Below are 26,946 nucleotides of genomic sequence, written 5' to 3'. Positions count from 1 at the left end.
TTCAAAATTATGCCCATAGATTTCACACTCACTCTGAGGATGCAGAAATGTTTTCCAAAGGCTCAGAACTCACCGTGCTGCACAGGCAGGTCACACAAGGCAACAAAAGGTCAGAGCAGCAGCAGTGGAGGGGCACGGGGCCTGGCCTGGAGGAGGGTCGCACAGGCGCTCCCGGGGGCCATCCCCAACGGGTGGACCGTCCATGCGGGAGCCTGAGGGGAGGGACAGGCAGGGCAGGGCCGCAGCCGCTCTGCCCAGTTCCCCCAGAGTACAAGAGGCGTGGGTCCTCCAAGACCCCTCAGAGGCACGTCCTAGGGAAAAGGTGTCCAAGAAACAAAATAAAGGGAAGCTTGTATGCTGCCATTACAAGGACCTTCTTACCTGCGGGCACTCACCCCTAAGAGACTCGGCCATTTCCTCAAGCTGTCATGTGTCACCGGGAGAGACACGTGAAAGCATCAAATGACAGCAAACCTGTGACAACGTTTGAAATCTCCTGCCCTCAGAGGACCGCAGGCAGCAGTTGGCAAGGTGATTTTGGCCCATGCATCCACAAAAGACCCCCCTTCCTCATGTTTTGCTATATAATGTATAAAATATTGATTATTGCCACAGACTATCTTTTTTAAAGGAAAAGATCACCAGTATGTTTGTATTTGCGTGTTTAGGATTTGCAGTCTAATTAACCGTAAAATGGATCTGTGAGTTCACACAATTAAAACAACACACAACAAAACCAAGTGAAGCGAGCAGAGATTCCACCCCGGGGCACCTGCCACTGCGCACGATGGTCTCGTTCTGAATTAAGTGTGGCTTTCCCCTTGGAAGCTGGGAAGGGACACCGAACGGCCGGCTTCTGGAACTGGGGCAAAGCACCTTAATTTCCGACTAAAATTATTAAAACCAAGTGTGTTTAGCTGTTTAGCTCATTTACGTGAGAGGAACTGAAAGAAGGAGTTCTCAGGAACAGGTAGAATCTTTCCACATTCACGGGATGCGCCAGGAGCTGCAGGAAGGAAGACGCCTCAGGAGCCTCCGTGTGTGACCATGACGGAGTCTGGGACTGGAAACCGCTCACGCTGCTCCCAAGCTGGCAACGTTAGAAGCCAAGTAGAAAAACAGAGGAATTCCGAGCATTTAGAGGCAAACTGGTAACTGGGGAGAGCGACAGGGACCCCAGGTGCTGGCCCTCCTGTGTCCGGGGGGGGGGGGTCCTGGGTCTTCCTTCTTCAGGGAATTGGGACGATTCCAACTGGGGAGGGGCCAGGTGGCAAGTTTCCAGTTGAAGGAAATGCAGTTATTACTAAACTCTTTAAAGCCTAGAATCCCCAGACAAAATGCTCTAGAAGAAGGAGACAGAGAAGGAGAAGGAGAAGAGGAGGGAGAAGAGGGTTCACTGTCTGCACACAGAGAATCTTTGCCTGGGAACAGCAACATTCCAAGAGTCGTTGTACTGAGAACCAGAGTGCAGGGGTCCTCTCAGGCCGTCTGTTTCCTCATCTGAGGGCAACTGGGTTCTCCTTACAGGGCTCCTTCAGCTCCCACTTCCTGAATGAACACTCCTCTCAGCCCAGGCTGGGGTCGCGGGGTCTGTGAAAAACAGCTGAACTCTAGCAACTTGTTTAAAGACAGGAGCAGAGATTTAGGGAAAATTCAGATACGGCTCAGTAGACTCAGTAACCTATTCTCTGAAGGAAAAGGGTACTTTCACAGGACGAGACCGCAAAGATGAATACGTTAAAGCTTGATAGTTCGTTGCCCACGTGGTATCCCTGCGAAGACTGGTTTCTTTTATTTTCAAAGAGGAACGTCTTCTGCATCACCCCCAGATGTTTCTCTTTTACCTCAATAGGTAACTTTTACCTCCAAAAGGTCAAATATTGTTTCTACTTCCTGTCCTCATGTAAAAATCAAGAACGCTTTCTAACACGTGTTTCCAATCATACTTCATGCTCATCTTCCTCTAATCACGTTCAGTATACAATTGTGACAAAAGTGACATTTTTTTCCCTTTCTCTTGGGGCAAGGATGCTGCCACAGAAAAAGAATTCCTGCCCATTTTGAACTCTGTGGCACCAATTTGAAATAATGCCTAATCACTGAGCTCATCATTTGGAACCGCTGGTTAATCTACCCAGCAGTGTGGGAGCAGGGCTACGGCTGCCCCGAGGAAGGTCCTGCAGGACGACCCAGGAAAATGAGGGCAGAAATGGGAGAGAGGAGAGGGAGACAGACAGACAGAGCACAGGAGCTACCGCCTCTGATTAGAGATTGCTTTAAAATTGCATATAAACGGTGACAGCCAAGTGGTCTGCCTGTTCCGTGCTGTACTCTCTGTGAGTCAATTGACTCGTTTTCTCCCAGGACATTAATAAGACTTCCTCAAGGCTTTTTTTAAATCTAGGAAATACTAAGTACCTCTTAAAGCTCTTTGTAGAACAGAACCCTTTCTACCAACTTATGTCTCTATAGTAGGAAGGGAAAAGTTATGTTCTCATCTTACCCACTAGAGCTGCCTATAGGTAAAGAAATCTCAGAATCTTGTTCCACTGGGGAGATGAGTATGAATATTATTTTGAAAGAAATTGTACCCAGGTTAGACCCCGTGAATATGGGATTGAAAAGTGGGAATTCGTGTGGTCCCTACTGAAACATGAAGCATGCAGGTCTGCAGCGCCATCAATTCAAAAGCCAGTTTTTAAGGGTTAGGTTCTTAACACGTATGATCGTCCCCCGGATCCTCGGGGAAGTGTTCCAGGACCCCCAGTGGATACCTGAGGCCGCAGATAGTACCGGACCCTCCATACACGACGTGTTTCCTGTCCACACACCCCTGTGACAGAGTTTAATTTATAAGCTGGGCACAGTGTGCTGAATTCCCAGCATCACTCCTCCTGAGCTTTGGGGTCATTCCTAAGTAAAGTAAGAGTCGCTTGAAAACAAGCTGTGACACCTCGGCAGTTGATCTGATAACCAGGACGGCTGCTAAGTGACTGGCGAGCAGGCTGTGCTGGGCGAAGGGAGGCTTCATGCCCCGGGCAGGATGGAACAAGATTTCATCACGATGCTCAGACGGTGCACAATTTAAAATTTATCAAGTGTTTACTTCTGGAATTTTCCATTTAATATTTTCAGATCACAGTTGACCACAGGTAATTGAAATTGAGGAAAGAGAAACCGTGGATGGGTGGGGGCTACCGTATTTCAACGAACAACGGCCAGAACACACAAAAAGTAGAGCCTGGCCCACACCTGCAGCAGGCAGCCCAGGGCCCAGCCCATCCTCTGCAGTCACGGCCCAGGGCCCAGCCTGCGGAGCTCACACGTGGAGGGGGTCCTGCAGCCAGTCCAGGAAGCCCAACAACAACCCGGTGACAGTCGACCAAGCGGCCAGGACTGGATCGTCACTGACCGCTGCCCTGAGTCTGTCCCCGCTTCCCCTGAGGACCAGCCAGAGACGCCAATCCTGAGGAAGCCCTTCTAGTGGGCGCACTGCACCTGCCCCACCTCAGCCTCCGTCGAGGGCCCCCAAATACCCTCCCTTCTCCCCCTGGAGAGCTGCCCCACGGCCCTGCCTGCCTTTCAGCCTCTCCCAAAGGCTCCTGACCAAGGCCAGCCCCCGTCCCCAGCAGGCTCTGTGTGAACGGCCTCTGCCCGCTCTCATCTGAATGGTTTTCATTTATTTCCACAAGACTGAGAATATCCTGGCTTTTCTTGGTGTCCTGACATCTGCAGTCCTTAGGCACTGGTGTAGATCTGTTCGTTTTCCCTTCTCAAAGTACCATATATTCTTGGTGTCAATAATCTGTAACATCTACGGATGAACTGATCTGACTAGCATATACTACGTGCAGCTTTGAGGAAAGCCCCTTAATCTGTCAACCCATGGAAACACTGGCTAGCTTGTAGCATTTCCATTATTTGAGCTGCAATTTCAAATCCTGCAGCAACATGCCATCAAATTACTCTGTGGGAAAGGATGGAAGGGGTACAATTCTGCCGGTGCGTTCTCCTTAACCTTCTCCCCATGTGCTGCATTTCAGATGGGACGTATTTTTTTCTGCTCCTAGACCCACTCATCTTCACCAAAGACGTTCATTCACTTTGCAGAATGAATACACGTCTTTAGGACCTATCTTCCCTAAAGCCCTTCTTATCAGCAAAATTACTGTCTATCTGTGTCAGCCATGCCTTCCTCCTGCAAGGGAATTCCACAGGTGTCACACCCGTGAATGCCACTTCCTTGATGAGTTCCAGACCCTGGATTTTCCAGGAGAGTCTCATTTTTAATGAACAAGGATCCTTCAGAAAGACTCAGGGAAGTGACAGGCAGAATTGCTTTGTGGGTTGATTCATTTAAATTTATTCAATCAACCAATAGTGATTAAGTACCTATTCTGTGAGAGGTTCTGAACGCACATGAGTAAGACGGCGTGCACTGTCCCCAGGGGCTCTCAGTCCAGCTGGACACACGGTCACGAGGCCACAGCCGCGGTGAGAGGTGTGAATCAGGCTCTCCCAGCACAGATAAGCACTTACCTCTCTGGACATTTTATTTCTTGTGGCTCATGTACCGTATTTCATTCTTATGAAGACAGTGGAAACACTGCGCAAAGCTCACTCCCTCCTATTTCTCATTTCTCAGCATCTGGTACTTATGCCCAATACGTGTTTGTTGAATGAATGAAGGAAGGAATGAATGAAGGCTAGCTTGAGGAGTCCAGCTGTGCCTCCAAGTCCTTCTCTGTCCCTGCCGGGCCAAGACTCAGGCCAAACAGTGGGGCTGGGACTCCCCCCCAGCAGCCGAGCAGACATGGAGACTGACACCTCACCTCCTGGTGCCCCGGACGTTCCTGCTGCTGCACGTCTGCAAGATGTTATGTTTATGCCGAAGCTACCAGCGCCGACTGGCACCTTCAGTGGAGCTACTCCCGGTCCACGGGTAACCTGACCCCGCAGGATCCTATCTGGAGATTTTTATTGTGTTTAGAGATTTGGCTGGGAACATTCCCACAGAGATAGACAGATTTACATTCTTGAGAATTTTTAATGTCATTGGAAAATTCTTACTACATGACATTTAACGAAAAAGGATGGATGAAAAATTTGAATTGAGGGTATAATTTTTTTAAAAGGCAGAGAAAAGAGTGAACAGAAAAATGCTTACACACTTAAACAGAAATTCGAAATGAGGCTTCCCCAAATGCAGTGAATGTTTTGTGTGTCGGTTTCCTATCGCCTCTGTGACAAATTACCACAAACAGTGTCTTATGAGGACACAGTTATCTTACCGTCTGGAGTCAGGGGTCTGGAGTGGGTCTCCCTGGCCTAAAATCAAGGCGTTGGCAGGGCTATATTCCTTCAGGAGGCCAGGGTGGGGTCTGTTCCTGCCTTTCCCAGCTTCCAGAGCTGCTGCTTTGCCCGGGCCCCGGCCCCTCTGTCTTCAGCCGGTGCTGCCCTCTCTCTGGTTTAAGGCCCCTTGTGATCACGCTGGGCCCACCCACATTATCTAGAATAATCTTCTCATTTTAAGGTCAGCTGTTAACAAATGAAGTTTCAGGGACTTCCCTCGTGGTCCAGTGGTAAAGAATCTGCCTTACAATGCAGGGGACGCGGGTTCGATCCCTCGTCAGGGAACGGGGATCCTTCATGCCGCGGGGCAACTAAGCCCCACGCCATAACTACTGAGCTTGTGTGCACCCCAACTAGAGAGCCCACGTGCTCTGGAACCTGTGCGCCACAATTGCAGAGCCCACGCACCCTGGAGCCTGTGCACCACAACTAGAGAGAAGTCCGAGCGCTGCAATGAAAGATCCTGCATGCCTCAGCGAAGATCCTGCGTGCCGCAACTAAGAAGCAACACAGCCAAAAGTAAATAAATTAAATAATAAATAAATCTTAAAAAACAAACAAACAAAAAAACCCCCGCAATTTCAACTGCAACCTGAATTCTCCTTTGACCTAACATATTCGTAGGTTCTGGGGATCAGGATGTGGACATCTTTGGGGGCCATGATTCTGCCAACCACATGGCGAGTGTTGGAACTCAATATTAGTTTTACTTTATTTTGGTTTTTCCCAGTGTTGTTTAGATTCTTCTTTTTTTTAATGAACATATATAATTTTTAGAATAAAGATGTTTGTTTTACTTTTCTTATAATTCTTGGAAAAAAATCTTTGTATGAACTGGATTTAAATGTCTGCATCACATTTCAGTGTACGGATGTCCATTTGAGGATTTTATGAATGGTATTCAGGTAGGAAGGTCTTCTCACGTGTGTAGTTCAGCCTTGTCCCTGCAGTGAAGTTCTGGAGAAGGACGTTGATGTCACTACTCAGCTCTGCACTGTCACCATGAAGCAGCACGGTGGGTCACGGCCCCTTAGGGGCACCTTGTCACTTCCACACCTGCTGTTGTTAAGGGGTGGGGAGGAGGTCTCGCTAAGTCCCAACTCTCAACTTTCTCATCGAGACACTGAACTGGGTGCTGTGCACCCCGCAAATGTTTGGCCTCTGCCTTGGGTGGGCCCCAGGCTATGGCGCCCATCCTGGAGGGGGTCCCCGCTGGGGTCGTGATGTGGACTAGATTTAGAGGCTGGGGGTGAGCACGAGCTCGCTCCCCCAGTTGTCTGGGTTCTGGACCGTCCTCCTCAGCCTCTTCAGACTGCCCTTCGGCCCTCGGTGAGCACGGGGCTGGGCCTCCATGTGACACACCCTGCTTCCCGCTCACGTGCTGGTCTCTGTGGTCCCTGGGTCTCCACGAAGGGTTCAGAACACGCTTCCTGCCCCTCCCCCCACCAAACACACCGCGTTGGCATCTTGATTGCTCTGGGCCAAGGCACCTGAGAAGCAGCAGTTACAGGAGTGGCTCTCTGGCGTCTCTCTACTGGAAAGCAGGGCATGAACTTTCCCGTGGGGAAGAAGCACCCCCCTGCACCAGGGAGAGCAGAACATTCTTATCACTGGAGAAGGGGGTCGACGCACAAAGGGATCTGGGCAAGCCCAGTAACATGACCCTGATCTCCTGTTGGGGCCTGTATGTTTCCTATTCTCTGTGCCACAGTTTACCTCGTCACAGCGCCAGGACTTATCATATCTTTGTTTAAGAAGTGTACAAGCTCTGGATCCTAACTGCTTCCTCAGTCTCCATTTTCATTATGAAGACTCCTCTGTGTACACAAAAATATTAAATAAAATCTATATGTGCCTTTCTCCTGCTAATCTGTCTTATGTTGGTTTAATTCTCAGGCCCCATCACAGAACCTAAGAGGGTGGAGGGAAGTTTTTCCTCCCCACAAAACCTTGAAACCTAATTTGTGTAATGGAAACTGTGATTGGCTTAGTTAGGACAGGTTATCCACTTGCCCACTGAGTAAAATCAGCCATGAGCAGGAGCCTGCGGTGTCAGGGACACCCTGTCATCAGCAGTGGAGGTGATGGAGAGTTCTCGGGGAAGGGGCTGACCCGGAGAGGCCTCCTTGAGGGTGTCTGCCTGGCCTTTGCTGGGAACCCATATACACCAGGCCCTGGGGGCAGCTGAGTATACGCTGGGCTGATCCAGTCCACTTCTTGGGGAGGAAGGACAGACCACAGCTCATCGCACCACAGCACGCTGCCGGCTCTGCCATGGTTCCTCCTGGTCTGTGGAGGGACGAGAAAGAAGAGAGTGGAAGGAGGCCGACGTTTGGGAAGTGAGAGAGTTCCAGGACTATGAGGGTCTCGTCAGCTCAGCCTGGTCCAGGACGACTCCTGCGGCTGGTGAGCTGTGTAGCTGGGGGTCGGCCCCAGAGTCACGTTACAGTTTTAAACCCTAAAGCCCTGCGTGAGGACAGCACTGCATGTTCCGTGCATTTGGTGAAGGGCCAGGCTGCTTGGCTGGATGATGAAGTTATTGCAAATTGGATAATTCCTAGTTTCTTTGTGCTCTTCATTATTTACCAGGTGGCCTATTGTGAATGTGCATTATCCTTGTAGCAGAAAAAAACATAGTGAACATTTTAAAAGATATTGACTATTTTAACACCAGTATAAGAAATATGTTGCTATTAAACGGAATGAAAAGGGACAGGCATATTGCATAAGCAAAAGCCTTTACACATCCAATTATTGAAAAGAAAGGAGGAGGAGGAGGAAAGGAGAGGGAAAGATGGCTGCATCCTGACAGAGCGGAAGGTGCCGACACTGGGACCCCGCGCTGCCTAGGCACCGAGGCTCACTGGGCACTGGGCTCATCGGGTCGCGCTCCGCTCCTCTGGGTCCGCAGCCCCCGCTTGTGAATGCTGTGCAGTCGTTGACGTGCTGTGTTGCTTTTTTTCCATTTGACACCTTAAAAAAGGACTGATTCAATGGTGAGATGGAATTTACTGTGGCTCCGTGAAAGCCTGTGATTCTGCACAGCTGGCGGCCACTGAAGGTCAGTGTGCTGGGCTCTGCCCTGCGGTGCTGGAGCCTGTGCCTGTGCATGTGTGTGTGTGTGTCGTGTGTATGTATGTGTGTGTGTGTGTGTGGTGTGTGTGTGTATGGGTGTGTGTGGTGTGTGTGTATGTGGTGTCATGTGTATATGTGTGTGCTGTGTGTGTATCTGGTGTGGTGTGTGTGGGGGGATGAGGGGTATGTTGGGGTGTGTGTGTATGTGTGTGATGTGTGTCTGTGATGTGTGTGTGGTGTGTATGTGTGTGTGTGGTTTGTGTAGTGTGGTGTGTGGTGTGTGTGGTTTGTGTAGTGTGTGGGGTATGTGTGTGTGGTGTGTATAGTGTGTTGTGTGTGTAGTGTGTGTGTGTGTGATGTGTGTGGTTTGTGTAGTGTGTGGTGTGTGTGTGTGGTGTGTATAGTGTGTGGTGTGTGTAGTGTGTGGTGTGTGTGGTGTGTAGTGTGTGGTGTGTATAGTGTGTGGTGTGTGTGGTTTGTGTAGTTTGTGGTGTGTGTGTGTATGTGTGTGGTGTGTATAGTGTGTGGTGTGTGTAGTGTGTGGTGTGTGGTGTGTAGTGTGTGGTGTGTGTAGTGTGTGGTGTGTGTGTATGTGTGTGTGTATGTGTGTGTGGTGTGTATGTGTGTGTGCTGTGTGTGGTTTGTGTACTGTGGGGTGTGTGTGTGTGTGGTGTATGCAGTGTGTATAGGCGGTACGTGTGTGGCGCGTGTGCTGAGTGCAGGGCGGGGGTGGGGGGTGTAGATGGACACGGGCAGGCGGCTCCCCCCGCACCCCCCCCCGTAACTAACGAGGCGTCGCATCCCCGGGTGGGGGGCGCCCTGCAGGACCAAGGCCCACCAAGTCCCTGCCACACACGCCCCCCCCAGCGCCTCCCACACATGACCCGGGGCTCGGCGGCTCCGCCGGTGTCCTGGAGGATGGACAGGCTCGCCCGGCGCCTGCCCCATGCACAGACCCCAGAGTTGGAAGCGAAGTCAAATGGGGAAGCCACGGGGCTCCCCTCCCTCTGGCGGACCCCGCAGTCTCCACGCTCCTGGGAAGGAGGGGCCGCCCCCAGAGAAGGCCGGCGGCGCCGCTGTGAGGCTCCTGGTTGGGGGGAGGGTCAGACGCCGAGCGGGTTCTGGCTGGGCTGGGACACGGGGGCACCTCCGGCGCGCCGCCCGGCCCCATTTAGCCCGACCTGGCCGTCGGGTTGCCCAGCAGATCCCTCGGGCTCGGGTCCCCTGACCCCGCTCCCCTCGGCAGCCCCCGCAGGAGGGGAGGCGCGGGGGAGAAGTCACGGAGCTCGCAGCTGGTGGGGCCTGCGTCCCGGAGGGTGGGGGGCCTTAGGTCTGCTGGGCGGCCTGTGATCACGGCTTACAGGTTTTAAAAATGCACGTTTATGACTTTCCGTTTCCACATTTTTTAAGCATGTAAAATAACTATTTAAATACAGTACAACCTCTTAACATGATTATAATTTTAAAAGGAAATACACAAACTTGTATACAGAAAATAGATAAGCTACAAGGATTTACTGTAAAGCACAGGGAATTATACCCAATGTCTTGTAATAACCTCTAGTGGAACATAATCTGCAAAAAACCGAATCACTATGATGTACACCTGCCTGAAACTAACACAGTGTTGTAAATCTGCTACACTTCAATAAAAAACAAAAAAAAGGGAATAAATATTACGCTTGTTAATTAAGACGTTGGGAATGATTCCAATGAGACAGCAGATATAAAAGTGCTTTAAAAATAAAGGTGCTTGGGGTGGGCAGCAAGTGTATTCATTGTTCCTCTCAGTATTTTATCGTATTACTTACCCTATTATTTCCTTGGAGAAAACAGGTTTAATTAAAAGGCACAGGCCTTTGGTTTGGTGACAAAGAGGATGGCTAGTAACGTGACCACCAGCCCTCAGAAACTGAGCATCCTGGATGGAGATGGCTGAGGGGGGACTCGGGTGGGAGGGTTTTGATTCTTCTGTGCTTTCATCGTTTCAGAGTGTGAGGGGGACGAAGGCTGAGTCCTGATCCCTGGGCGGCCACAGCACCGCTAAGAAAGGTATCCGGACGGTAGCTAAAGATGGTCCGGCTTTACTCCAGCGGGGCTCTCCCTGGGGCGCTGCAGCTGGGCCTGGGCGGGCGGGGCTTCCAGCCCAGGAGTGGGGCGGGGTCATGATGGAAAACATCAGGGGCGAGGGGATTCTTTCTGGAGGCAGGCTAGGGGGTTAGGCTCCCCTGGGTGGTCAGCACGAGCTCCGGCTAAGCTGACCCAGCAGGGGTCTTGCTGAGACTGGGCGACGCAGGCCAGCTGGACCGACGCTGACGGTCAGACACTGGAGGTCGAGCCTGGAGTGGCTGAGTGTGGGCCCGGAGGGTTTGTGCGCCTCACAGAGGGCTTGTTGTGGAAGGGGGACGGGAGCTCGGACCCAGGTCACGGAAGCAGGTGCTTCACGCACCGCGTTTATCCAGAGATGCGGTCTGGCTGTGGTTAGAACCCGTGCTGGTCGGGCTCTACAAGTGGAAGAGGAATCCCGTTCAGGTTAAGGACCTGGAACACTGAGGCTCAGAGAGGGCAAGGAACTCTTGCAAAGCTTCACAGTGAACGCACATTGCGTCTTTATGCTGAAGACGAGCCCTACCATCCTCACCTCATCTGTGAAGTCTTCCCATCACTAGCTGACCAGAGAATAATAGCTCAAGATGCTAAAATGACTTTCCAGAGTCACAGAGTTAGTAAGTCAAAGAGCTGAACTATTTATATTCCCCAAGGAACCTTTTAATTAGAAAAATACAGAAGAGTACAAAAACAGAAAACAAAGTTCCCATAAACAGACATGTGATTGTTAGTAACATGCTGTATATTACGTTTAATTGCAGGAATGTGAGCTTTTATGTTTTCACCATCATTATGTATACATTTGGATATAGTCACTGAGGTTATCATAGGGTTTTAACATGCAAAATAAGATAAATTAGAACAAATCAATCATTTAAGTTTGTTGTAAATTCCCTATCTGTTGCAATGTGTAGATTGTTTATATTTTAGAGTAGCAAATGTCTTAAAAATTCAAAACAGCAAATACTTTTTGATCACCTTGCTTACATACTAGATACATAATATATATGACTTATACATAATTTGTTGTCTATATGTGTCAAAATTGATATATATAACTACATAAACCAAAGTGGAATTTTCTTACTCTGATTCTCAAGCTTACTTCCCACAGGCAACCAGTACTGAAGTTTGGTGCAAATCCTTTCAGGCTCTATTTTTTTTTAAGTAGAGCTAAAATTGTAATCCAGGTCAATGTGCTCCAAATTCTGTGTTCTTTCCATTAAGTGAGATAATGTGTGTAAAGTACCAGCAAATGCCTGGTGTGTAGTAAGCACTCAGTAAGCTGTAGTTTTGTTTCACTTCTGTTAACACCGCTGAATGGAATTAGTGATCAAATCAGTGAATTCTTGGTGCAAGTTTTGTTCTCAGTACCACACTGGGTATAGGATGTACTTGAGAAGGTGTGAAGGGTACAGAATGTAATTTTAATAATACCTACAGGTAAGGGAGTCCACACAGAAGCCTGGCTGGGAGGATACTAGGTAACCTGGTAACAGAGCAGGGCGTGAAGGCTGACCTTCAAGGCCACAGTGATCGTACCCCTTAATCCTCCAGGTGTTGTCAATGACCGTTCCCTTGCTTTTGATAAAAACGCATTGCAGGCGTATGGCAGTTTCCACGTGGGCCTTCGATGTGGCGAATGTAACTGTAAGCAGATAGGTTAGGGGGTCCCCAGAGAGAGAGAACTAGGAATGGCTTTCTTGACATAAGAGAACCCATTTTGTGATCTAAGCCTGGCCACAGTGCTTGCCCTTGAACGGGTCTCAGTCATTAATCTTAAGGGAACAAAGGAATGCAGGAACAGAGAAGAGGCAGTCAAAAGTAGTGCAGTGATAAGCAGAGTCCTAGCTCCTCTTCCAGGGATAGGCCTAATAATACATCCTTGAGCTCTGAGGGAACTAAGGCCCCCTCCCCAGTGGAGGTTGGAACAATGACGGTGACCCTCCTGACTTCAATCAACTAGAGCTTGGACTCTGTCGACCTTTGCCCCAATTCTATGCTGAGTTCTCCTCTGCTCAAGCCCCTCATGAATATGCGTGTACCCTAGCTTAAAACTTCCTCAGTTTTGCTGTCGGGGAGACACTGCCTTGAGATCCCCAGTGTTCTCCTTACTTGCTGCAAGTAATAGTAAATCCCTCCTTCTCTCCATCTTCGGCTTGATTGTTGGCTCGCCAGCCACCAAGAGGCGAACCCAGTTTTTGAGTAACAAAACCACCAGCCTGTGGAGGCTCGAACTTCATCGGATATGCCTGGCTTCATGGCCCACGTAACTGGAATAACGACTTCAAATCCAGCTGCCTTTGCTGCTCAGATCCGCCTCTGCACCATCCCCTCCCGGGGTGCGGACCTGTCTCTGGAGGCCGCTTAGTTCACTCAAGTTCTGGTTGCTAGAAGCTTCTGTGTGGTGCCCCAGACAGCACTCTCCTTTAAAACTAATTTTGCCAGGGTAAAATCTCACTAAGTTGAGCCTTCAAACAGGGATGGCACACTTGATCTTTGTTAACAGAGTTCCTACACCAGTGAATTTTCAGGACTCTATTAGCCAGTAAGAGCAATTCAGGCTAAAATTAGTAGCTTCCTCCAAGGAGAGCTCAGTAAATGAAAGGTTCTGTAACCATGTCTTTCTAGATCTAGAAATGGATTCTTATGTGTAAGCGTTGTACTTTTAAATAATTAATTAATTAATTAATTTTTGGCTGTGTTGGTCTTTGTTGCTGCGCGCGGGCTTTCTCTAGTTGTGGCGAGCGGGGGCTACTCTTCATTGCGGTGCACGGGCTTCTCATTGCGGTGGCTTCTCTTGTTGCGGAGCACGGGGTCTAGGCACGCGGGCTTCGGTAGTTGTGGCATGTGGGCTCAGTAGTTGTGGCATGTGGGCTCAGTAGTTGTGGCGCACGGGCTTAGTTGCTCCGCGGCATGTGGGATCTTCCCGGACCAGGGCTTGAACCCGTGTTCCCTGCATTGGCAGGTGGATTCTCAACCACTGTGCCACCAGGGAAGCCCCATAAGCGTTGTATTTTTGTGACACTGGATTGTGTCAAGCACACCTCTTACGGAACTTTAACAATAGCATGACTTAATTTTATAAAACTCATAAATGAGTAAATGAATGACTAGGGCCAAATTCCAAGAACTCCCGAGAAGTGCTCAGAATTCCAGGATGCCTAAAGCTCAGTCACCAGCCCCCTCCTGCTCGCCTCAGGTGCTGTGCTTTGGGTTGCAGGTCTTCCCTCCTGAGCTCTCCTAGAAATAATGCAAAACATTGTTTAAATATACTGGAATTTAGCTTTTTTATTTAGTTACCCTGGCCTTCTTATTCCAGATCGGCCTGGATTTGCAGGAGGTTACAGATTAATTTATAAAGAAAAATTTCAAAGCAGAGAAATGCGGATATGCCAGACAAAGGAAGCCAGTGGTCCGGCACAGGCCCCGTGCTCTCTTGGTGAGAATAAAGGCATCCGTGTAATTTGTTGAAGTGTTCTGAGTTAGTGTTCTGTTTTGTTTATAGTGACCTTGAAGGGGCTGTGTTTGGATCCTGGCTTTGTTTTGTAACCTCTACTTTATTGTTTCTGATTTTTATCAATGTTTGTGCTTGCAGCATGTTTATTTTGACAGAACCCGGTGGGCCCCAGGTACAAATTCATCTTGTGTAGGTAGCACATCTTAGAACCATCACCATGTCTACGTTCAGTTATTTCCATCCTGAAGTCTTTCCAGTCCAGAAGACCAAGCTTATTTGACCTGGTTTGAAAAGGTGTGTAGATATATAATTTTATCATTCTTATATATTCCCATGAAGAAGGAGTTCTTTAATTTCTACTGGGTAGATTATTCTTCAGTGGGTGTGCTGGGGTTTCACATCAGTTTGTAATATTTGTGCCTGGTGGGCCCAGAGATATTTGTGTGCCTGTGTGTTTATCTCCTGACCCTCGCGACTCACTGAGAAGGGAAGGTGGGGACCACTGGGCTTCTTGCCACGGCCTTGCTTTCCAGGTAGCTGGTTGGTATGTAAAATTTGGCTTTCCCCCTCCATGCCCTAACCATTAACCCTGACAGGGCCCCCGTGCCTGTCACCACTGGGTCTGTTCTCGGGGCTCCTGCAGGCCTCTTCCAAAGACAGACTCAGAGCCTCTTTTCATTTTAAAAATTTTGCTGCTAATCATTTCTGGAAAAACCCAACAGGTACAGTTGATTTTTTTTCTTTTTCAGGGTAGTAAAGATACAAAGCTTAAGAAAATGTTTATAGACGCCTACAGTTCTGGATTCTTTTTATAAAACGTACTTTTAAATCCCTCAAGTAATACACGTTTGGTGTGAAAACATAAGCAATACTGACGTATACCGAGTAAAAAGTTTCTCTATGGATGGTAATTTGCTGGGCAGAGCGTTTGCACGTTAAAATTGTGATGGATACTAACAAATGGATGCCTTCCGACAGCGTTGTACTGTTTACACGCCACAAGCAGCTTATTTCCCTGCACAGCTACCAGTTTCCCTAGGTGCTTCCCAACACTGGGTACAGCTTTGCAAATGTTTACCACTTTGATAGGCGGAAAAGGGCATTTCATGTTTATTTGCATTTCCCTCATTACAATGGAGTTGAATATCTTTTTATATTTTATTGTTTGGCTCTTTTGTGAGACATGAAATCAAAGTCATCTTGTACTTGGGAGTGTGTGAGGTTACCTCTCCTGCTTCTGAGTTTTGGTGAGAGGCCAGAGGACGCTTCGGGCCGGTCCTCCTCTGCCCCAGCCTGGGGTTAGGGCGGGGGCCCTGCCACGTTCGCCATGACTGTGGCTGTAACCTATCTTACCTACAAAAAGTAACAATTTTCGGCTGTCATAATTAGCCGTCAAAGTCCCTTCAACTGCCTGTGAACTACACCACGTGTGCCACATCTTACTTGCTCGTCAACGTGAGGCTCCCCGAATGCGAGGGACCAGCGAGCACCACGGCGGGTTCCAAGGTGGCCTGGCCAGAGCAGCTGCCCACTTTCCTCTCGGCCCCTGGGCTCCTAACGTGGAGACGTTGGAAGCTCGCGTCCCTCCCCCTGCCTATGGCTGAACACGGTCCCTGCACCCGCCCCGGCCGAACCCACCGCCTGCTGCCCATCCCGGGTCTCGGCCGCACCCTCCCCCCCGGCAGGTCCACGTGCCCAGCGCCTCCGCCCTCGGGGGTCCCTGCCACCATTCGCGAAGTTTCCCACCCGAACGGCGGGGCTGGTGCGCAGCCCTCGGCACCACCAAGCGCGGGGGCGGGGCGCCCTGGCGGGAACTGGAACCGCTTCCAGTCCCGCCCACCGCGCCCTCGAGCCGCGGACCCAGGGGTGTGCGCATGCGCACTATGCCCGCTCCGCGTCCGGCGGCTGTCGCCATGGTGACCGGAGCCCCGGCCGCCCCGCCCCCCGCGCCGCTGCCCCGCAGACCTGGCCGCTCCCCCCCGCGGGGTGAGGGGTGAGGGGGTCAGCTCGGGGTGGGGGGGGGATCCCGGGGTGAGGGGTGAGGAGGTCCGCCCGGGTTGCGGGGCCCTCGGCCTGAGGGGTGAGCGGGGGCGGTCCGAGATGAGTGGGGGCCAGGTGAAGGGGGCCCGGGTGAGAGGTGATCCCGGGTGGAGAGTGAGGGGGTCGGCCGGGGGTTTGGGGATCATCCCGGGGTGTTGGGGGGCCCGTGGTGGGGGTGAGGTGTGAGGGGGGTCAGCTTGGGGTGGCGACCCGAGGTAAGGACCTCGTGGAGTGATGTGGGGGGCGGAGACCTTGCTGGAAGGAGGAGGAGCCTCGTTGGAGGTGTGGGAGGGTCGGTCGGGGTTAGGGCCTGGCCGGAGGGGCGGTGACTTGGGTGGGGGGGACCGCAAGCAGGGGAAATGGGGCCCGGGGGGTGTGGCCCGACCCGGAGGTGGGCCCGGTCCCGGGCGTACGGTGGGTCTCGTTCAGTGCGGGGACCGGGTCCGGTCCGGGAGGGGCCGGGGCGGGGCGGGGCGGGGGTGGGGAGGTCCGGGTCTTGGAGGTGGGCCCGCCCCACAGGCCGGCCCCGCCCGGCCCCACTGGCCGCGTCCGGTCCTGCAGGAGCCGCAGCCGGTGCGTCCGCGCTGCGGGCCGACCGAGGAGGGGCGCGCACGGACGCACGGACGCACGGACGCCGGCGCCCGCCCGGGAGCATGTGGAAGCTGGGCCGGAGCCGGGTGCTCCTGGACGAGCCCCCCGAGGAGGAGGATGGCCTGCGGGCGGGGCCGCCGCCCTCCGTCGCCCCCGCCGCCGCCGCCGCTGCCGCCGCGCAGGTGAGGGGGCGCGGGTGGGGGAGGGCGCGGGTGGGGGAAGGCGCAGGTGAGGCCTGCGCTGCGAGGTTGGAGAGGCGCACAGGTGGGGTGCGCAGGTAAGGCCCGCGCCGCGCGACCCGTTAGGATCCCGAGGCTGGTCTGGGGGCCACCGCGTGGCTCGTGGTGACCCCCCACGTTAGGAGTGACTGAACCCCGCGCCCCGCCACCCCCCTCGTGCGGGTTCGGGACCGCGGGCGCAGTCCCCGGAGGTGGGAGTGCGCAGGGCGCGCACCCAGAAACCTCGGGCCGTGGCCTTGCTGCGGACGGGGACCTGCCTGCCGGGTGGATGGTGCCCAGGCCGTCCTCTCCGCGGCGAGTCCGGGACCGCGCCACGCCGGGGCGGACTCACGGGCAAGGCCTGGACCGGTGGGGGCCAAAGCAGCGCGCTAAGTGTGCTAAATACTTGTTTGGATAACCAGCAGACCTTCACCTGAGTTTAAACCTTTGGCTGGAGGAAGAAGGCAGATGTCCTTTATACAGAAAGACACTGGCCTTACAAGTTCAGAGATGTGCCTGGAATGTTTAGAATTTTTTAATTAAAAAGGATCCCAGGTGGATCCTGTCTGCGCTACAAATGCTTCCCTCCACCTCACCCCCAACGCAGCGCTCCTTTCCATGTGCAGTGAAATTCAGCTCTTTATTTTATTTTTAAAATGACGGTGGTCATACAGTTTCTTGTTTGTTAAATGTTTGGAAACTCTCCTGTTGCTTTCTGGCCTGTAACGGAAGTTAATGGGGATCTGTATCTTTCTTCTCAGGACTTGTAAATAGTTCACCAGATTGTTTCTTTCCTAGTTGGTTCTAAATAACTTCCCTTGTAACTGAAGTTGTCTCATCTTGATAAGACATTTTTTTTATAGGAGTTAAATGCCCTTGATTAAGCATTTAAATATGGTCCCTATCTGAAGTGTCTTTCAGAAATCAAGTTTTGGTGGTGTTAGTGCTCACCCTACTATTTATTTTTTAAATCTCAAAATTTTATGGTTACTTTATAAATATATTTATTTATTTATTTTTGGCTGCGTTGGGTCTTCATTGCTGCACGCAGGCTTTCTCTAGTTGCGGCGAGCGGGGGCTACTCATCGCGGTGGCTTCTCTTGTTGCGGAGCGCGTGCTCAGTAGTTGTGGCTCACACAGGCTCTAGAGCTCAGGCTCAGTAGTTGTGGCGCACGGGCTTAGCTGCTCCGGGGTATGTGGGATCTTCCCGGACCAGGGCTGCAACCCGTGTCCCCTGCATTGGCAGGTGGATTCTTAACCGCTGTGCCATCAGGGAAGCCCTTTATGGTTACTTTAAACAGCAGCTCTCTTAAATATAATGTTGAGAATTTATATGCAGTTTAAGTGTGGTTACAGAGTTACTTAATTTTGTAAATAATTTATTGGTCAAAGATAAGCAATATTTGTTGTTTCTGAACAAACTCTTAAAATTTTTAAATTGATTCTTCCTATGTTCTGCTTCTATTTCTCCTAATGAATCCTAAAACACCTTTTTTCCTCTTAAGTTAAATTACTAACAGGGAAAAGTTGGAAGGATAGGAGATTGAACACCCACATATATACTTCCTAGACTCAACCATTAGTGACACATTTATTAAAACTTTTTTCCCGATATTCAAGTTTACAGAATTACAATCTATACCTTTTTTTCTCACTGTGTATTTGTGTGTGTGTTTTAATAGACTTTATTTTTAGATACCCAGCAATTGAGTGGAAAATGCAGAGTTCTCATATACCCCTGTCCCCATACAGACACAGCCTTCCCCTGATACTAGCAAAATCCCATTTGTTACAACCAGTGAACCTCCACGGACACATCATTATCGCCCAGAGTCCACAGTTTACATTAGGGTTCCCTCTTGGTGGTGTTTGTTCTGTGGGTCTGAACAAATGTGTAATGACATGAACTCACCATTATAGTGCCATACATAGGAGGTTCACTGCCCGAAAAACCCTCTGTGCTCTGCCTGTTCACCCCTTCCTACAGCCCCACAACCACTGATCTTTTTAGTCTCCGTAGTTTTGTCTTCTCCAGAATGTCAGAGTTGAATCATAAAATATGCAGCTTTTATGGATTGGTTTCTCTTACTCACTGAGCAGTATATTTAAGGGTCCTCCCTGTCTTTTCACGGCTTGGTAATTCATTTATTATTATTATTTTTTTTTAAAGGGAATGGGAAAGGACTTTTTTTTTTTTTAATAATTTACTTATTTATGGCTGTGTTGGGTCTTCGTTTCTGGGCGAGGGCTTTCTCTAGTTGTGGCAAGTGGGGGCCACTCTTCATCGCAGTGCGCGGGCCTCTCACTATCGTGGCCTCTCTTGTTGCGGAGCACAGGCTCCAGACGCGTAGGCAGGCTCAGTAATTGTGGCTCACGGGCCTAGTGGCTCCGTGGCATGTGGGATCTTGCCAGACCAGGGCTCGAACCCGTGTCCCCTGCATTGGCAGGCAGATTCTCAACCACTGCGCCACCAGGGAAGCCCCCAATTTATTTCTTTTTAACGCTGAGTAATATTCCATTGTCTGCAAGTACCAGTTTACCTGTTCACCTACAGAAGGGCATCTTGGTTGCTTCCAAGTTTTGGCAGTTGTATATAAAGCTGCTATAAAACATCATGTGCAGGGTTTTGTGTGGACATTAGTTTTTTTTGTTTTTTGTTTTGTTTTTTAACAGTTTTTTTTAAATTTATTTATTTATGGCTGTGTTGGGTCCTCGTTTCTGTGCGAGGGCTCTCTCCAGTTGTGGCGAGCGGGGGCCACTCTTCATCGCGGTGCGCGGGTCCCCCACTATCGCGGCCTCTCTTGTTGCGGAGCACAGGCTCCAGACACGCAGGCTCAGTAATTGTGGCTCACGGGCCCAGCTGCTCCTGCAGCACGTGGGATCTTCCCAGACCAGGGCTCGAACCCGTGTCCCCTGCATCGGCAGGCAGATTCTCAACCACTGCGCCACCAGGAAAGCCCTGGACATTAGTTTTTAACTCACTTGGATAAATACCAAGGAGTGTGATTCCTGGATCATAGGCTAAGAGTATGTTTTGCTTTGTAAGAAACCAGACTCTCCAAAGTGACTGTACCAATCTGCGTGCCCACCAGCAATAAACGAGAGTTCCTCTTGCTTCCTGTTCTTGCATTCCAGCATTCGATATCAGTGTTCTGGATTTTGGTCATTCTATAGGTGTGTAGTGGTATCTCATTTAATTTGCATTTCCCTGATGACATGTAATGTGGAGCATCTCTTTATATTGCTCATTTGCCATCTGTATGTCTTCTTTGGTGAGATGTCTGGTCAGATTTTTTTGCCCCATTTTTTAATTGAGTTGCTTTTTCTCCTTATTGTTGAGTTTTAAGAGTTCTTTGTGTATTTTGGATAACAGTCCTTTATCAGATGTGTCTTTTCCAAATATTTTCTCCCAGTCTGTGGCTTGTCTTTTCATTTTCTTAACATTATATTTCACAGAGCAGAAGTTTTTAATTTTAATGAAGTCCAGGTTATCAGTTATTTCTTTCATAGATCATGTCTTTGGTGGTGTTTCCCCAAAGTCATCAGCACACCCAAAGTCATCTGGATTTTATCCTGCGTTATCTTCTAGGAGTGAGATTTGACTGCAGCTTCTGTGTTACTTTATTAAGGGTATCTATAGTTTGATGTGTTGAAAACTTTGCTATAGAAAAGCAGACTTTTTGTGGCAAGTCAGTCATACTCTAAATTTAGTTCATTTCATCAGGTAGATTGACCTTTATCCCAAAGCCAGCTTCTCTTAGCATTAAACTTTAAAATTCACGACAAGTCTACCATAAAACTTCTGCTGGCAAAATTTTATTTTAAAGTTGAAAGAGGTAGGAATTAATACGAGAAGAATTTAATGGATCTGTTAAATTGTGTCTCATTAGAAAGATGGTCTCATTCTGTTTCATTTTCAGTCTCCAGTGGCCTGCCACCACCCCTCCACCCCTGTCAGCCCGTTCATATTAAACATGTAGGCTCAGAGTACACTTTGTCTTATTCTAGAAAGGCATTTAGTTTGTATTCAAATCTGGTCTGTTCGACCTACTTGAAAATCAGGTCACATGGCTGTAATCTGTGTTGTTTTTTAAAAAAAAAAAATAGCTTAGTGTTAGGTTCTAATAAGTTTGAAATGTGAGGCATTCAGTCATTACTTGGATTTAAGGAACACTTGACTGTTACTAGAATAGCTTTAACATTATAGAAAATAAATTTCTCTGAGCATTTCTTTAGGCAGTTGGCCTTTTTTGTCATGAATACACATCTGTTTTGTGTTAAAGTATAACAGTGGGGTTTTTAAGGTGAATCATTTATTGTAATCATTTAAAAAAGAGAGACTTACAAGTTTTAATTAATCTAATTAAAAAAAAAAAACAAATCTGCTGTGCACATGGTAAAAGATTTCTGGATATTAAATGCTGGGTCTTAACTTCTTCCTCTTTCCAATGGGAAGTATTGTTACCTTTTTTTATATAGCTATCCATGAAACATTTATGCATATACATAAATGTATGTTTAAAATCATGCATTTGTTTTCCCACTACAAACATTTTTCTGCACTTTGAATTGTTCCCTCGATAAATAATATGTGTATCGTGGAGCACTTCCTGTCTTAGCACTGCAGCTGAAAAAAAATCATCTTTAAGCCTGTGTATTATTAAATCTAATTGGGCTCCTTCTGGTGGATATGGAGTTGCTGAGTCTTCTTTAGGCCCTGCTCCGGGGTCTGTGAGCGGTGAGAAGGAAATGGGGGTCTGCGATGAGACCCGCATGCTGAGGTTTGGGCCGGCCTTCACTTGCTTTGAGCTGCACTGCACTGGGAGTTAGCTAGCTGTACTTTAATGTCCTTAAAAACAAAACTCACGGCATTTTTGGCCTATTTTCATGTTAAAATTTTAAAAGGCTTAGACATATTCTGTAGGCATTCAAAAAAAAAATTCAGAGAACATTTCAGGTGCTTTTTACTCTGCTCTGAAGATAGGAAGAACCAAGGGGTAGTAAGTCTTAGTTGAGATGACACCAAATCTTTCTTGTGGGGTACTGTGAGAGCTCTGTTTAAGTTTGCTTTATGGTGATGGGAAGAAAGGAGTGAAGTAGATGCTTGAAGGTTTATGGGAGCGCTTTAGTTGAGAAAGTAAATGCTCTAAGGCCTCACACTCTTTCTTGGGGGTGATATACTGGGAGGAGCATGGGCTTTGAGGATAGACTGGACTTTAATTAACAACTTCAAGACACTTACCCCTTGCTTTTTCCACTTAGCAATACATTTTGGATCCGACTGTTATGTGAAGAGCTGCTTTATTCTTTCCAGTGTTTGTGTGTGTTTCAGTGTTGTATGGTATTTCCTGGTATGGATATATAGACTTTAAATGCCAGACCTCTATTGGTGACCTTTAGGAGGTTATTTCTAGTCTCTTTCTATTACAAACATGAGCATAAATCATTTCACATATCTGACGATAGATGTCTAGAAGTGGAGCTGCTGAGTCCAAGGACACCTCCCTTTGTAATTTTTTTTTAATCAAACATTTATCATTTATTAGCTTATTTTTCTTTTTTTTCTTATTAGTTATCTATTTTATACATATTAGTGTGTACATGTCAATCCCAATCTCCCAATTCATACACCCCCTGCCCCAGCTTTCCCCCTTGGTGTCCATGCGTTTGTTCTCTATATCTATGTCTCTATTTCTGCCTTGCAAACCAGTTCATCTGTACCATTTTTCTAGATTCCACATATATGTGTTAATATACGATATTTGTTTTTCTCTTTCTGACTTATTTCACTCTGTATGACAGCCTCTAGGTCCATCCATGTCTCTACAAATGACCCAATTTCGTTCCTTTTTATGGCTGAGTAATATTCCATTGTATATATGTACCACATCTTTATCCATTCATCTGTCGATGGGCATTTAGGTTGCTTCCATGACCTGGCTATTGTAAATAGTGTTGCAGTGAACATTGGGGTACGTGTGTCTTTTTTTTTCTTTTAAAGCTTTTTTTTTTAATTAATTAATTTTATTTTATTTATTTTTGGCTGTGTTGGGTCTTTGTTGCTGTGCGGGGGCTTTCTCTAGTTGCAGCGAGTGGGGACTACTCTTCATTGCGGCGCACGGGCTTCAGTAGTTGTGGCTCGCGGGCTCTAGAGCGCAGGCTCCGTAGTTGTGGCGCACGGGCTTAGTTGCTCCGTGGCACGTGGGATCTTCCCAGACCAAGGCTCGAACCCGTGTCCCCTGCATTGGCAGGCAGATTCTTAACCACTGTGCCACCAGGGAAGCCCCATGTGTCTTTTAGAATTATGGTTTTCTCTGGGTATATGCCCAGTAGTGGGATTGCTGGGTCATATGGTAATTCTTTTTTAGTTTTTTAAGGAACCTCCATACTGTTCTCCATAGTGGCTGTATCAATTTACATTCCCACCAACAGTGCAAGAGGGTTCCCTTTCCTCCATACCCTCTCCAGCATTTGTATGGAGACACAAAAGACCCCGAATAGCCAAAGAAGTTTTGAGGAAAAAAAAACGGAGCTGGAGGAATCAGACTCCCTGACTTCAGACTATACTACAAAGCTACAGTAATCAAGACAATATGGTACTGGCACAAAAATAGAAATATAGATCAATGGAAGAAGATAGAAAGCCTGGAGATAAACCCACACACCTATGGTCAACTAATCTGTGACAAAGGAGGCAAGGACATACAATGGAGAAAAAACAGTCTTCAATAAGTGATGCTGGGAAAACTGGACAGCTACGTGTAAAAGAATGAAATTAGAACGCTCCCCAACACCATACACAAAAATAAACTCAAAATGGGTGAAAGACCTAAATGTAAGACCAATTATAAAACTCTTAGAGGAAAACATAGCAAAAACACTCTTTGACATAAATCACAGCAAGATCTTTTTTGACCTACCTCCTGGAGTAATGGAAATAAAAACAAAAATAAACAAATGGGACCTAATGAAACTTAAGAGCTTTTGTACAGCAAAGGAAACTATAAACAAGACAAAAAGACAACCCTCAGAATGGGAGAAAATATTTGCAAACAAATCAACGGACAAAGGATTAATCTCCAAAATATATAAACAGTTCATAGAGCTCAATATCAAAAACACAAACAACCCAATCAAAAAATGGGCAGAAGACCTAAATAGACGTTTCTCCAAAGAAGACCTGCAGTTGGCCAAGAGGCACATGAAAAGCTACTCAACATCACTAATTATTAGAGAAATGCAAATCAAAACTACAATGAGGTATCACCTCACACTGGTTAGAATGGGCATCATCAGAAAATCTCCCTTTGTAATTTTGATAGATGTCTCGAAACTGTGCTCCCAAAGAGGTTGCATGAATGTATGTGTCAACCAGCCATGTATGCAACTGGCTTTCAGGATGGGCTGGCCGATATGATACGATGCAGTATGTCTGCAGAGTTTTAGATCTGATGGGTGAAAAGTACTACCTTAATGTGGTTTTAATTTGTGTTTCCCTCGTGGATGATATTAAATAGCTTTTCCTATGTTTATAAGCCTAAATGAAGACTTCTAAAATCTTCCCCATCAGTCCTGTTACCGTGTCACTAGATGGATTAAACTGGAGTCAAAATAACTGCATTTATGTGCAGATACAGCCTGGTGGTTCAGATATGGACGTTGTCTCTGGTGTCCATATCCATATGCCTTGGTTGAGTCCCACCCCTGCTACTTGTTAGCCAGATGCCCTTGTGCAGGCCCCCCCCACCCCACCCCGATCCAGACAAGCTTCAGGTTTGTTTTTCATCTGTGAAATTGGGATAAGGTGAAGCTACTCTACCGTGTATTGTCTGTTGTCCTTAGACACTGTTAAAAGCCCTTGACTGGGTTAGTGCCACCATGTGCCAGATGTGTAAACCAGTCACAAAGCAGGAGGGTGACAGCTACTACTAGGTGGTGACAGAGACTCTCTACTCGACCAGAATGGAGTCAGGCTCCCTTGTGCCCTGTTTCTGATCAATGTCAATGAGTCTTGACCCTGAGAATCTTTGTCAGCAGCTCTGGAATCTTCTTGCTGCCCATGTGGCCTGGCCAGGGTGGGGGTGGGAGGCTGCAGATTGACAGGAGCTTTGAGGGTGGCAGTGACAGTGGTCCCAGCATCAGCCCGGCTGCAGTCCTACCAGTGGCACCGACCTCCTGCATCTTACTGATTTGATAGCATTTAGAGAGCACTTAACTCTCTTCCTGAGAGTCATCTAGATTCTAGTCCAGAGGCTCCACAGAGAAGGATTTTATGTCCACTGCTGTGACCCTCATGCCGAGAAAGGGCTGGAGGTGCTGTCCGTGCTTGTGAAGTGAAGGGACTGGGCGCAGGAGTGTCGGCACCACCAGGTGTGGGAACTGGGGTTGTGTGTAAAGTGCTGAGGGGGTCAGTGCAGGTCGTCAGGGAAGGAATCGCAGCATCCGTTTTCTTTTCACCGGCCTGGAAGGATGAGTGGGAGTCATCTAGCCTAGAAGATCTGATTTCTTCCTGGATACAGGTTCATTTGGGACTAGGCAGATACTTCTTTGTGGGGTTAGTCTTATTGGACATTCCCATGATAAATCTGATGTTTATTCCGCAGAACTCCTTTCATCAAATAAAAGCAGACAGTTAGTTGAGGGAAGGGGAGGAAGAGGAGGAGAAGATAAAAGATCAGAGGTAAAATACTCCTTCCCTCTAGATTCACTTAAGGCATCTCAAAGGAGGCCTGAAGTTTCTCCTGTTTATGAGACAGAGTAGCACAGTCCAATAGAAATACAGTGCAAAAATTTTCTGGTAGCCACATTAAAAATGTTTTTTAAAAAGGTGAAATTAATTTCAATGCAATATTCTAAGTTAAATATATCCAAAATATTAATTATATCACTATGTAGCCAATATAAAAATTTGTTAAGGAGTTACTTTACTTTCACTTTTTTTCATACTAAGTCTTTGAAATCTGGTGTGTATTTTACATTTACTAGCACATCTCAATTTGTATACTCACTTTTCCTCAGAAATATGTGGTCAGTATTTAGATTTTATAAAATTTGCAGTTGAAGAAGTAGATTGTTTTACCCAAGTTGTTCTGAACATACATAAAAGTTTTCTAATAACTGAATTGAGTGTCTTTTTTTTGAATTGATACATAAATAATTTAAAATGCATTTCCTCAGTCATGCTAGCCCTGTTCCAGCTCCCTGGCAACTGTGTTTAGCTGCTGGTTAGTGAATTGGATGGCATAGTTCCGGACTTTTCCCTCAGATTCAGATCAGCTCATCTCAGGTTTGCGGATGCTTGTACGTGCCTGGGCCTGTGAACCTCTCTAGGCATGAGCTGGTCGAATTCCAAGGTCCCCCGCCCTGTTCTGTTAGCACAGTGGCCACTTGAGGATGGAAATGGTTAAGGCTTGGTGTCCGTTTCAGGCCCCAGGCCCCAGCACACTACTCTGTATAATGTTCACCCGTCAATGCTAATATTAAGCATTTAGATTGAAATTGTTATTCCTAAGAGTTTAAAATCCTAGTTCATAAGATTCACTTTTACTGATTTTACTAGAGCTTAAGGTCGTATGACTTAGAATATTCTTTAAAAATTGCTACTCATTAAAAATTGCATCACAGAAGATTGTGATGTACCTTAAGGAGAAGATGCATGTTAGGTGAGCTTTGTTCAGGCGTGAGGTCAACGTTAGTGACTATACAATACATATTAAATAAAGTGTCTTTATACAGAAACACACACAAAACAAGGTTATGTATTGAATGATTGATGAAAATGTGACAGAGGCTCACAGGAACCTGACCCCGTATTTCCTGTAAGAGCAGTGATTCAGTATTTGCTGATTCATTGTCCGTGGCAACTTTTACAGCACAGCTGCCTTGAATAATGAGAATCAACTGTATTTTACATTTGAGGAACTTAAGGAAGCTAAAAAACTTGTGTAGAGTTATGTAGCCACTAATAGGAATTTGAATCCGGGTTTCTCTTGAGGTTTTTTTTTTTTTTTTTTGCTACCCTCTTTCTCTTACCTTACAGGTTATCATAAATTTGTGATATTTTTCTTCACTTTCCAAACATTCATATTTTATATTCAACAA

At 47.7% G+C, this 26,946-nt stretch overlaps 2 protein-coding genes across 5 annotated transcripts in view; both read left to right on the top strand.

Moving 5' to 3' along the window:
- Positions 1-7,221, top strand: part of LOC309619756 (uncharacterized protein) — a 62,804-nt gene extending 55,583 nt beyond the window's left edge. The window contains exon 3 of the mRNA XM_082375411.1: positions 20-7,221. Within this exon, the coding sequence (XP_082231537.1) occupies positions 20-401 (382 nt within the window). The 3' untranslated portion in view covers positions 402-7,221. The remainder of the gene's footprint in view (positions 1-19) is intronic.
- Positions 7,222-13,818: 6,597 nt separating this feature from the next.
- The window catches only part of TDRP (testis development related protein), a 58,848-nt gene continuing 45,720 nt past the window's right edge, over positions 13,819-26,946 (top strand). The window contains exons 1-2 of one of the 4 annotated variants that reach the window (XM_082375398.1): positions 13,819-14,290; positions 16,598-16,809. In XM_082375398.1, coding sequence (XP_082231524.1) covers positions 16,690-16,809 — 120 coding nt within the window. In that variant the 5' untranslated portion in view covers positions 13,819-14,290; positions 16,598-16,689. Of the gene's footprint in view, positions 14,291-15,970; positions 15,990-16,413; positions 16,810-26,946 lie in introns of those variants that run through there. The other 3 variants (XM_082375399.1, XM_082375400.1, XM_082375397.1) reach the window with 3 other exon arrangements.

Source organism: Balaenoptera borealis (assembly GCF_965194805.1).
Source record: "Balaenoptera borealis genome assembly, chromosome: 21".
In the NCBI taxonomy this organism is placed as follows: Eukaryota; Metazoa; Chordata; class Mammalia; order Artiodactyla; family Balaenopteridae; genus Balaenoptera; species Balaenoptera borealis.
This window is presented reverse-complemented; position numbering and strand designations above follow the sequence as displayed.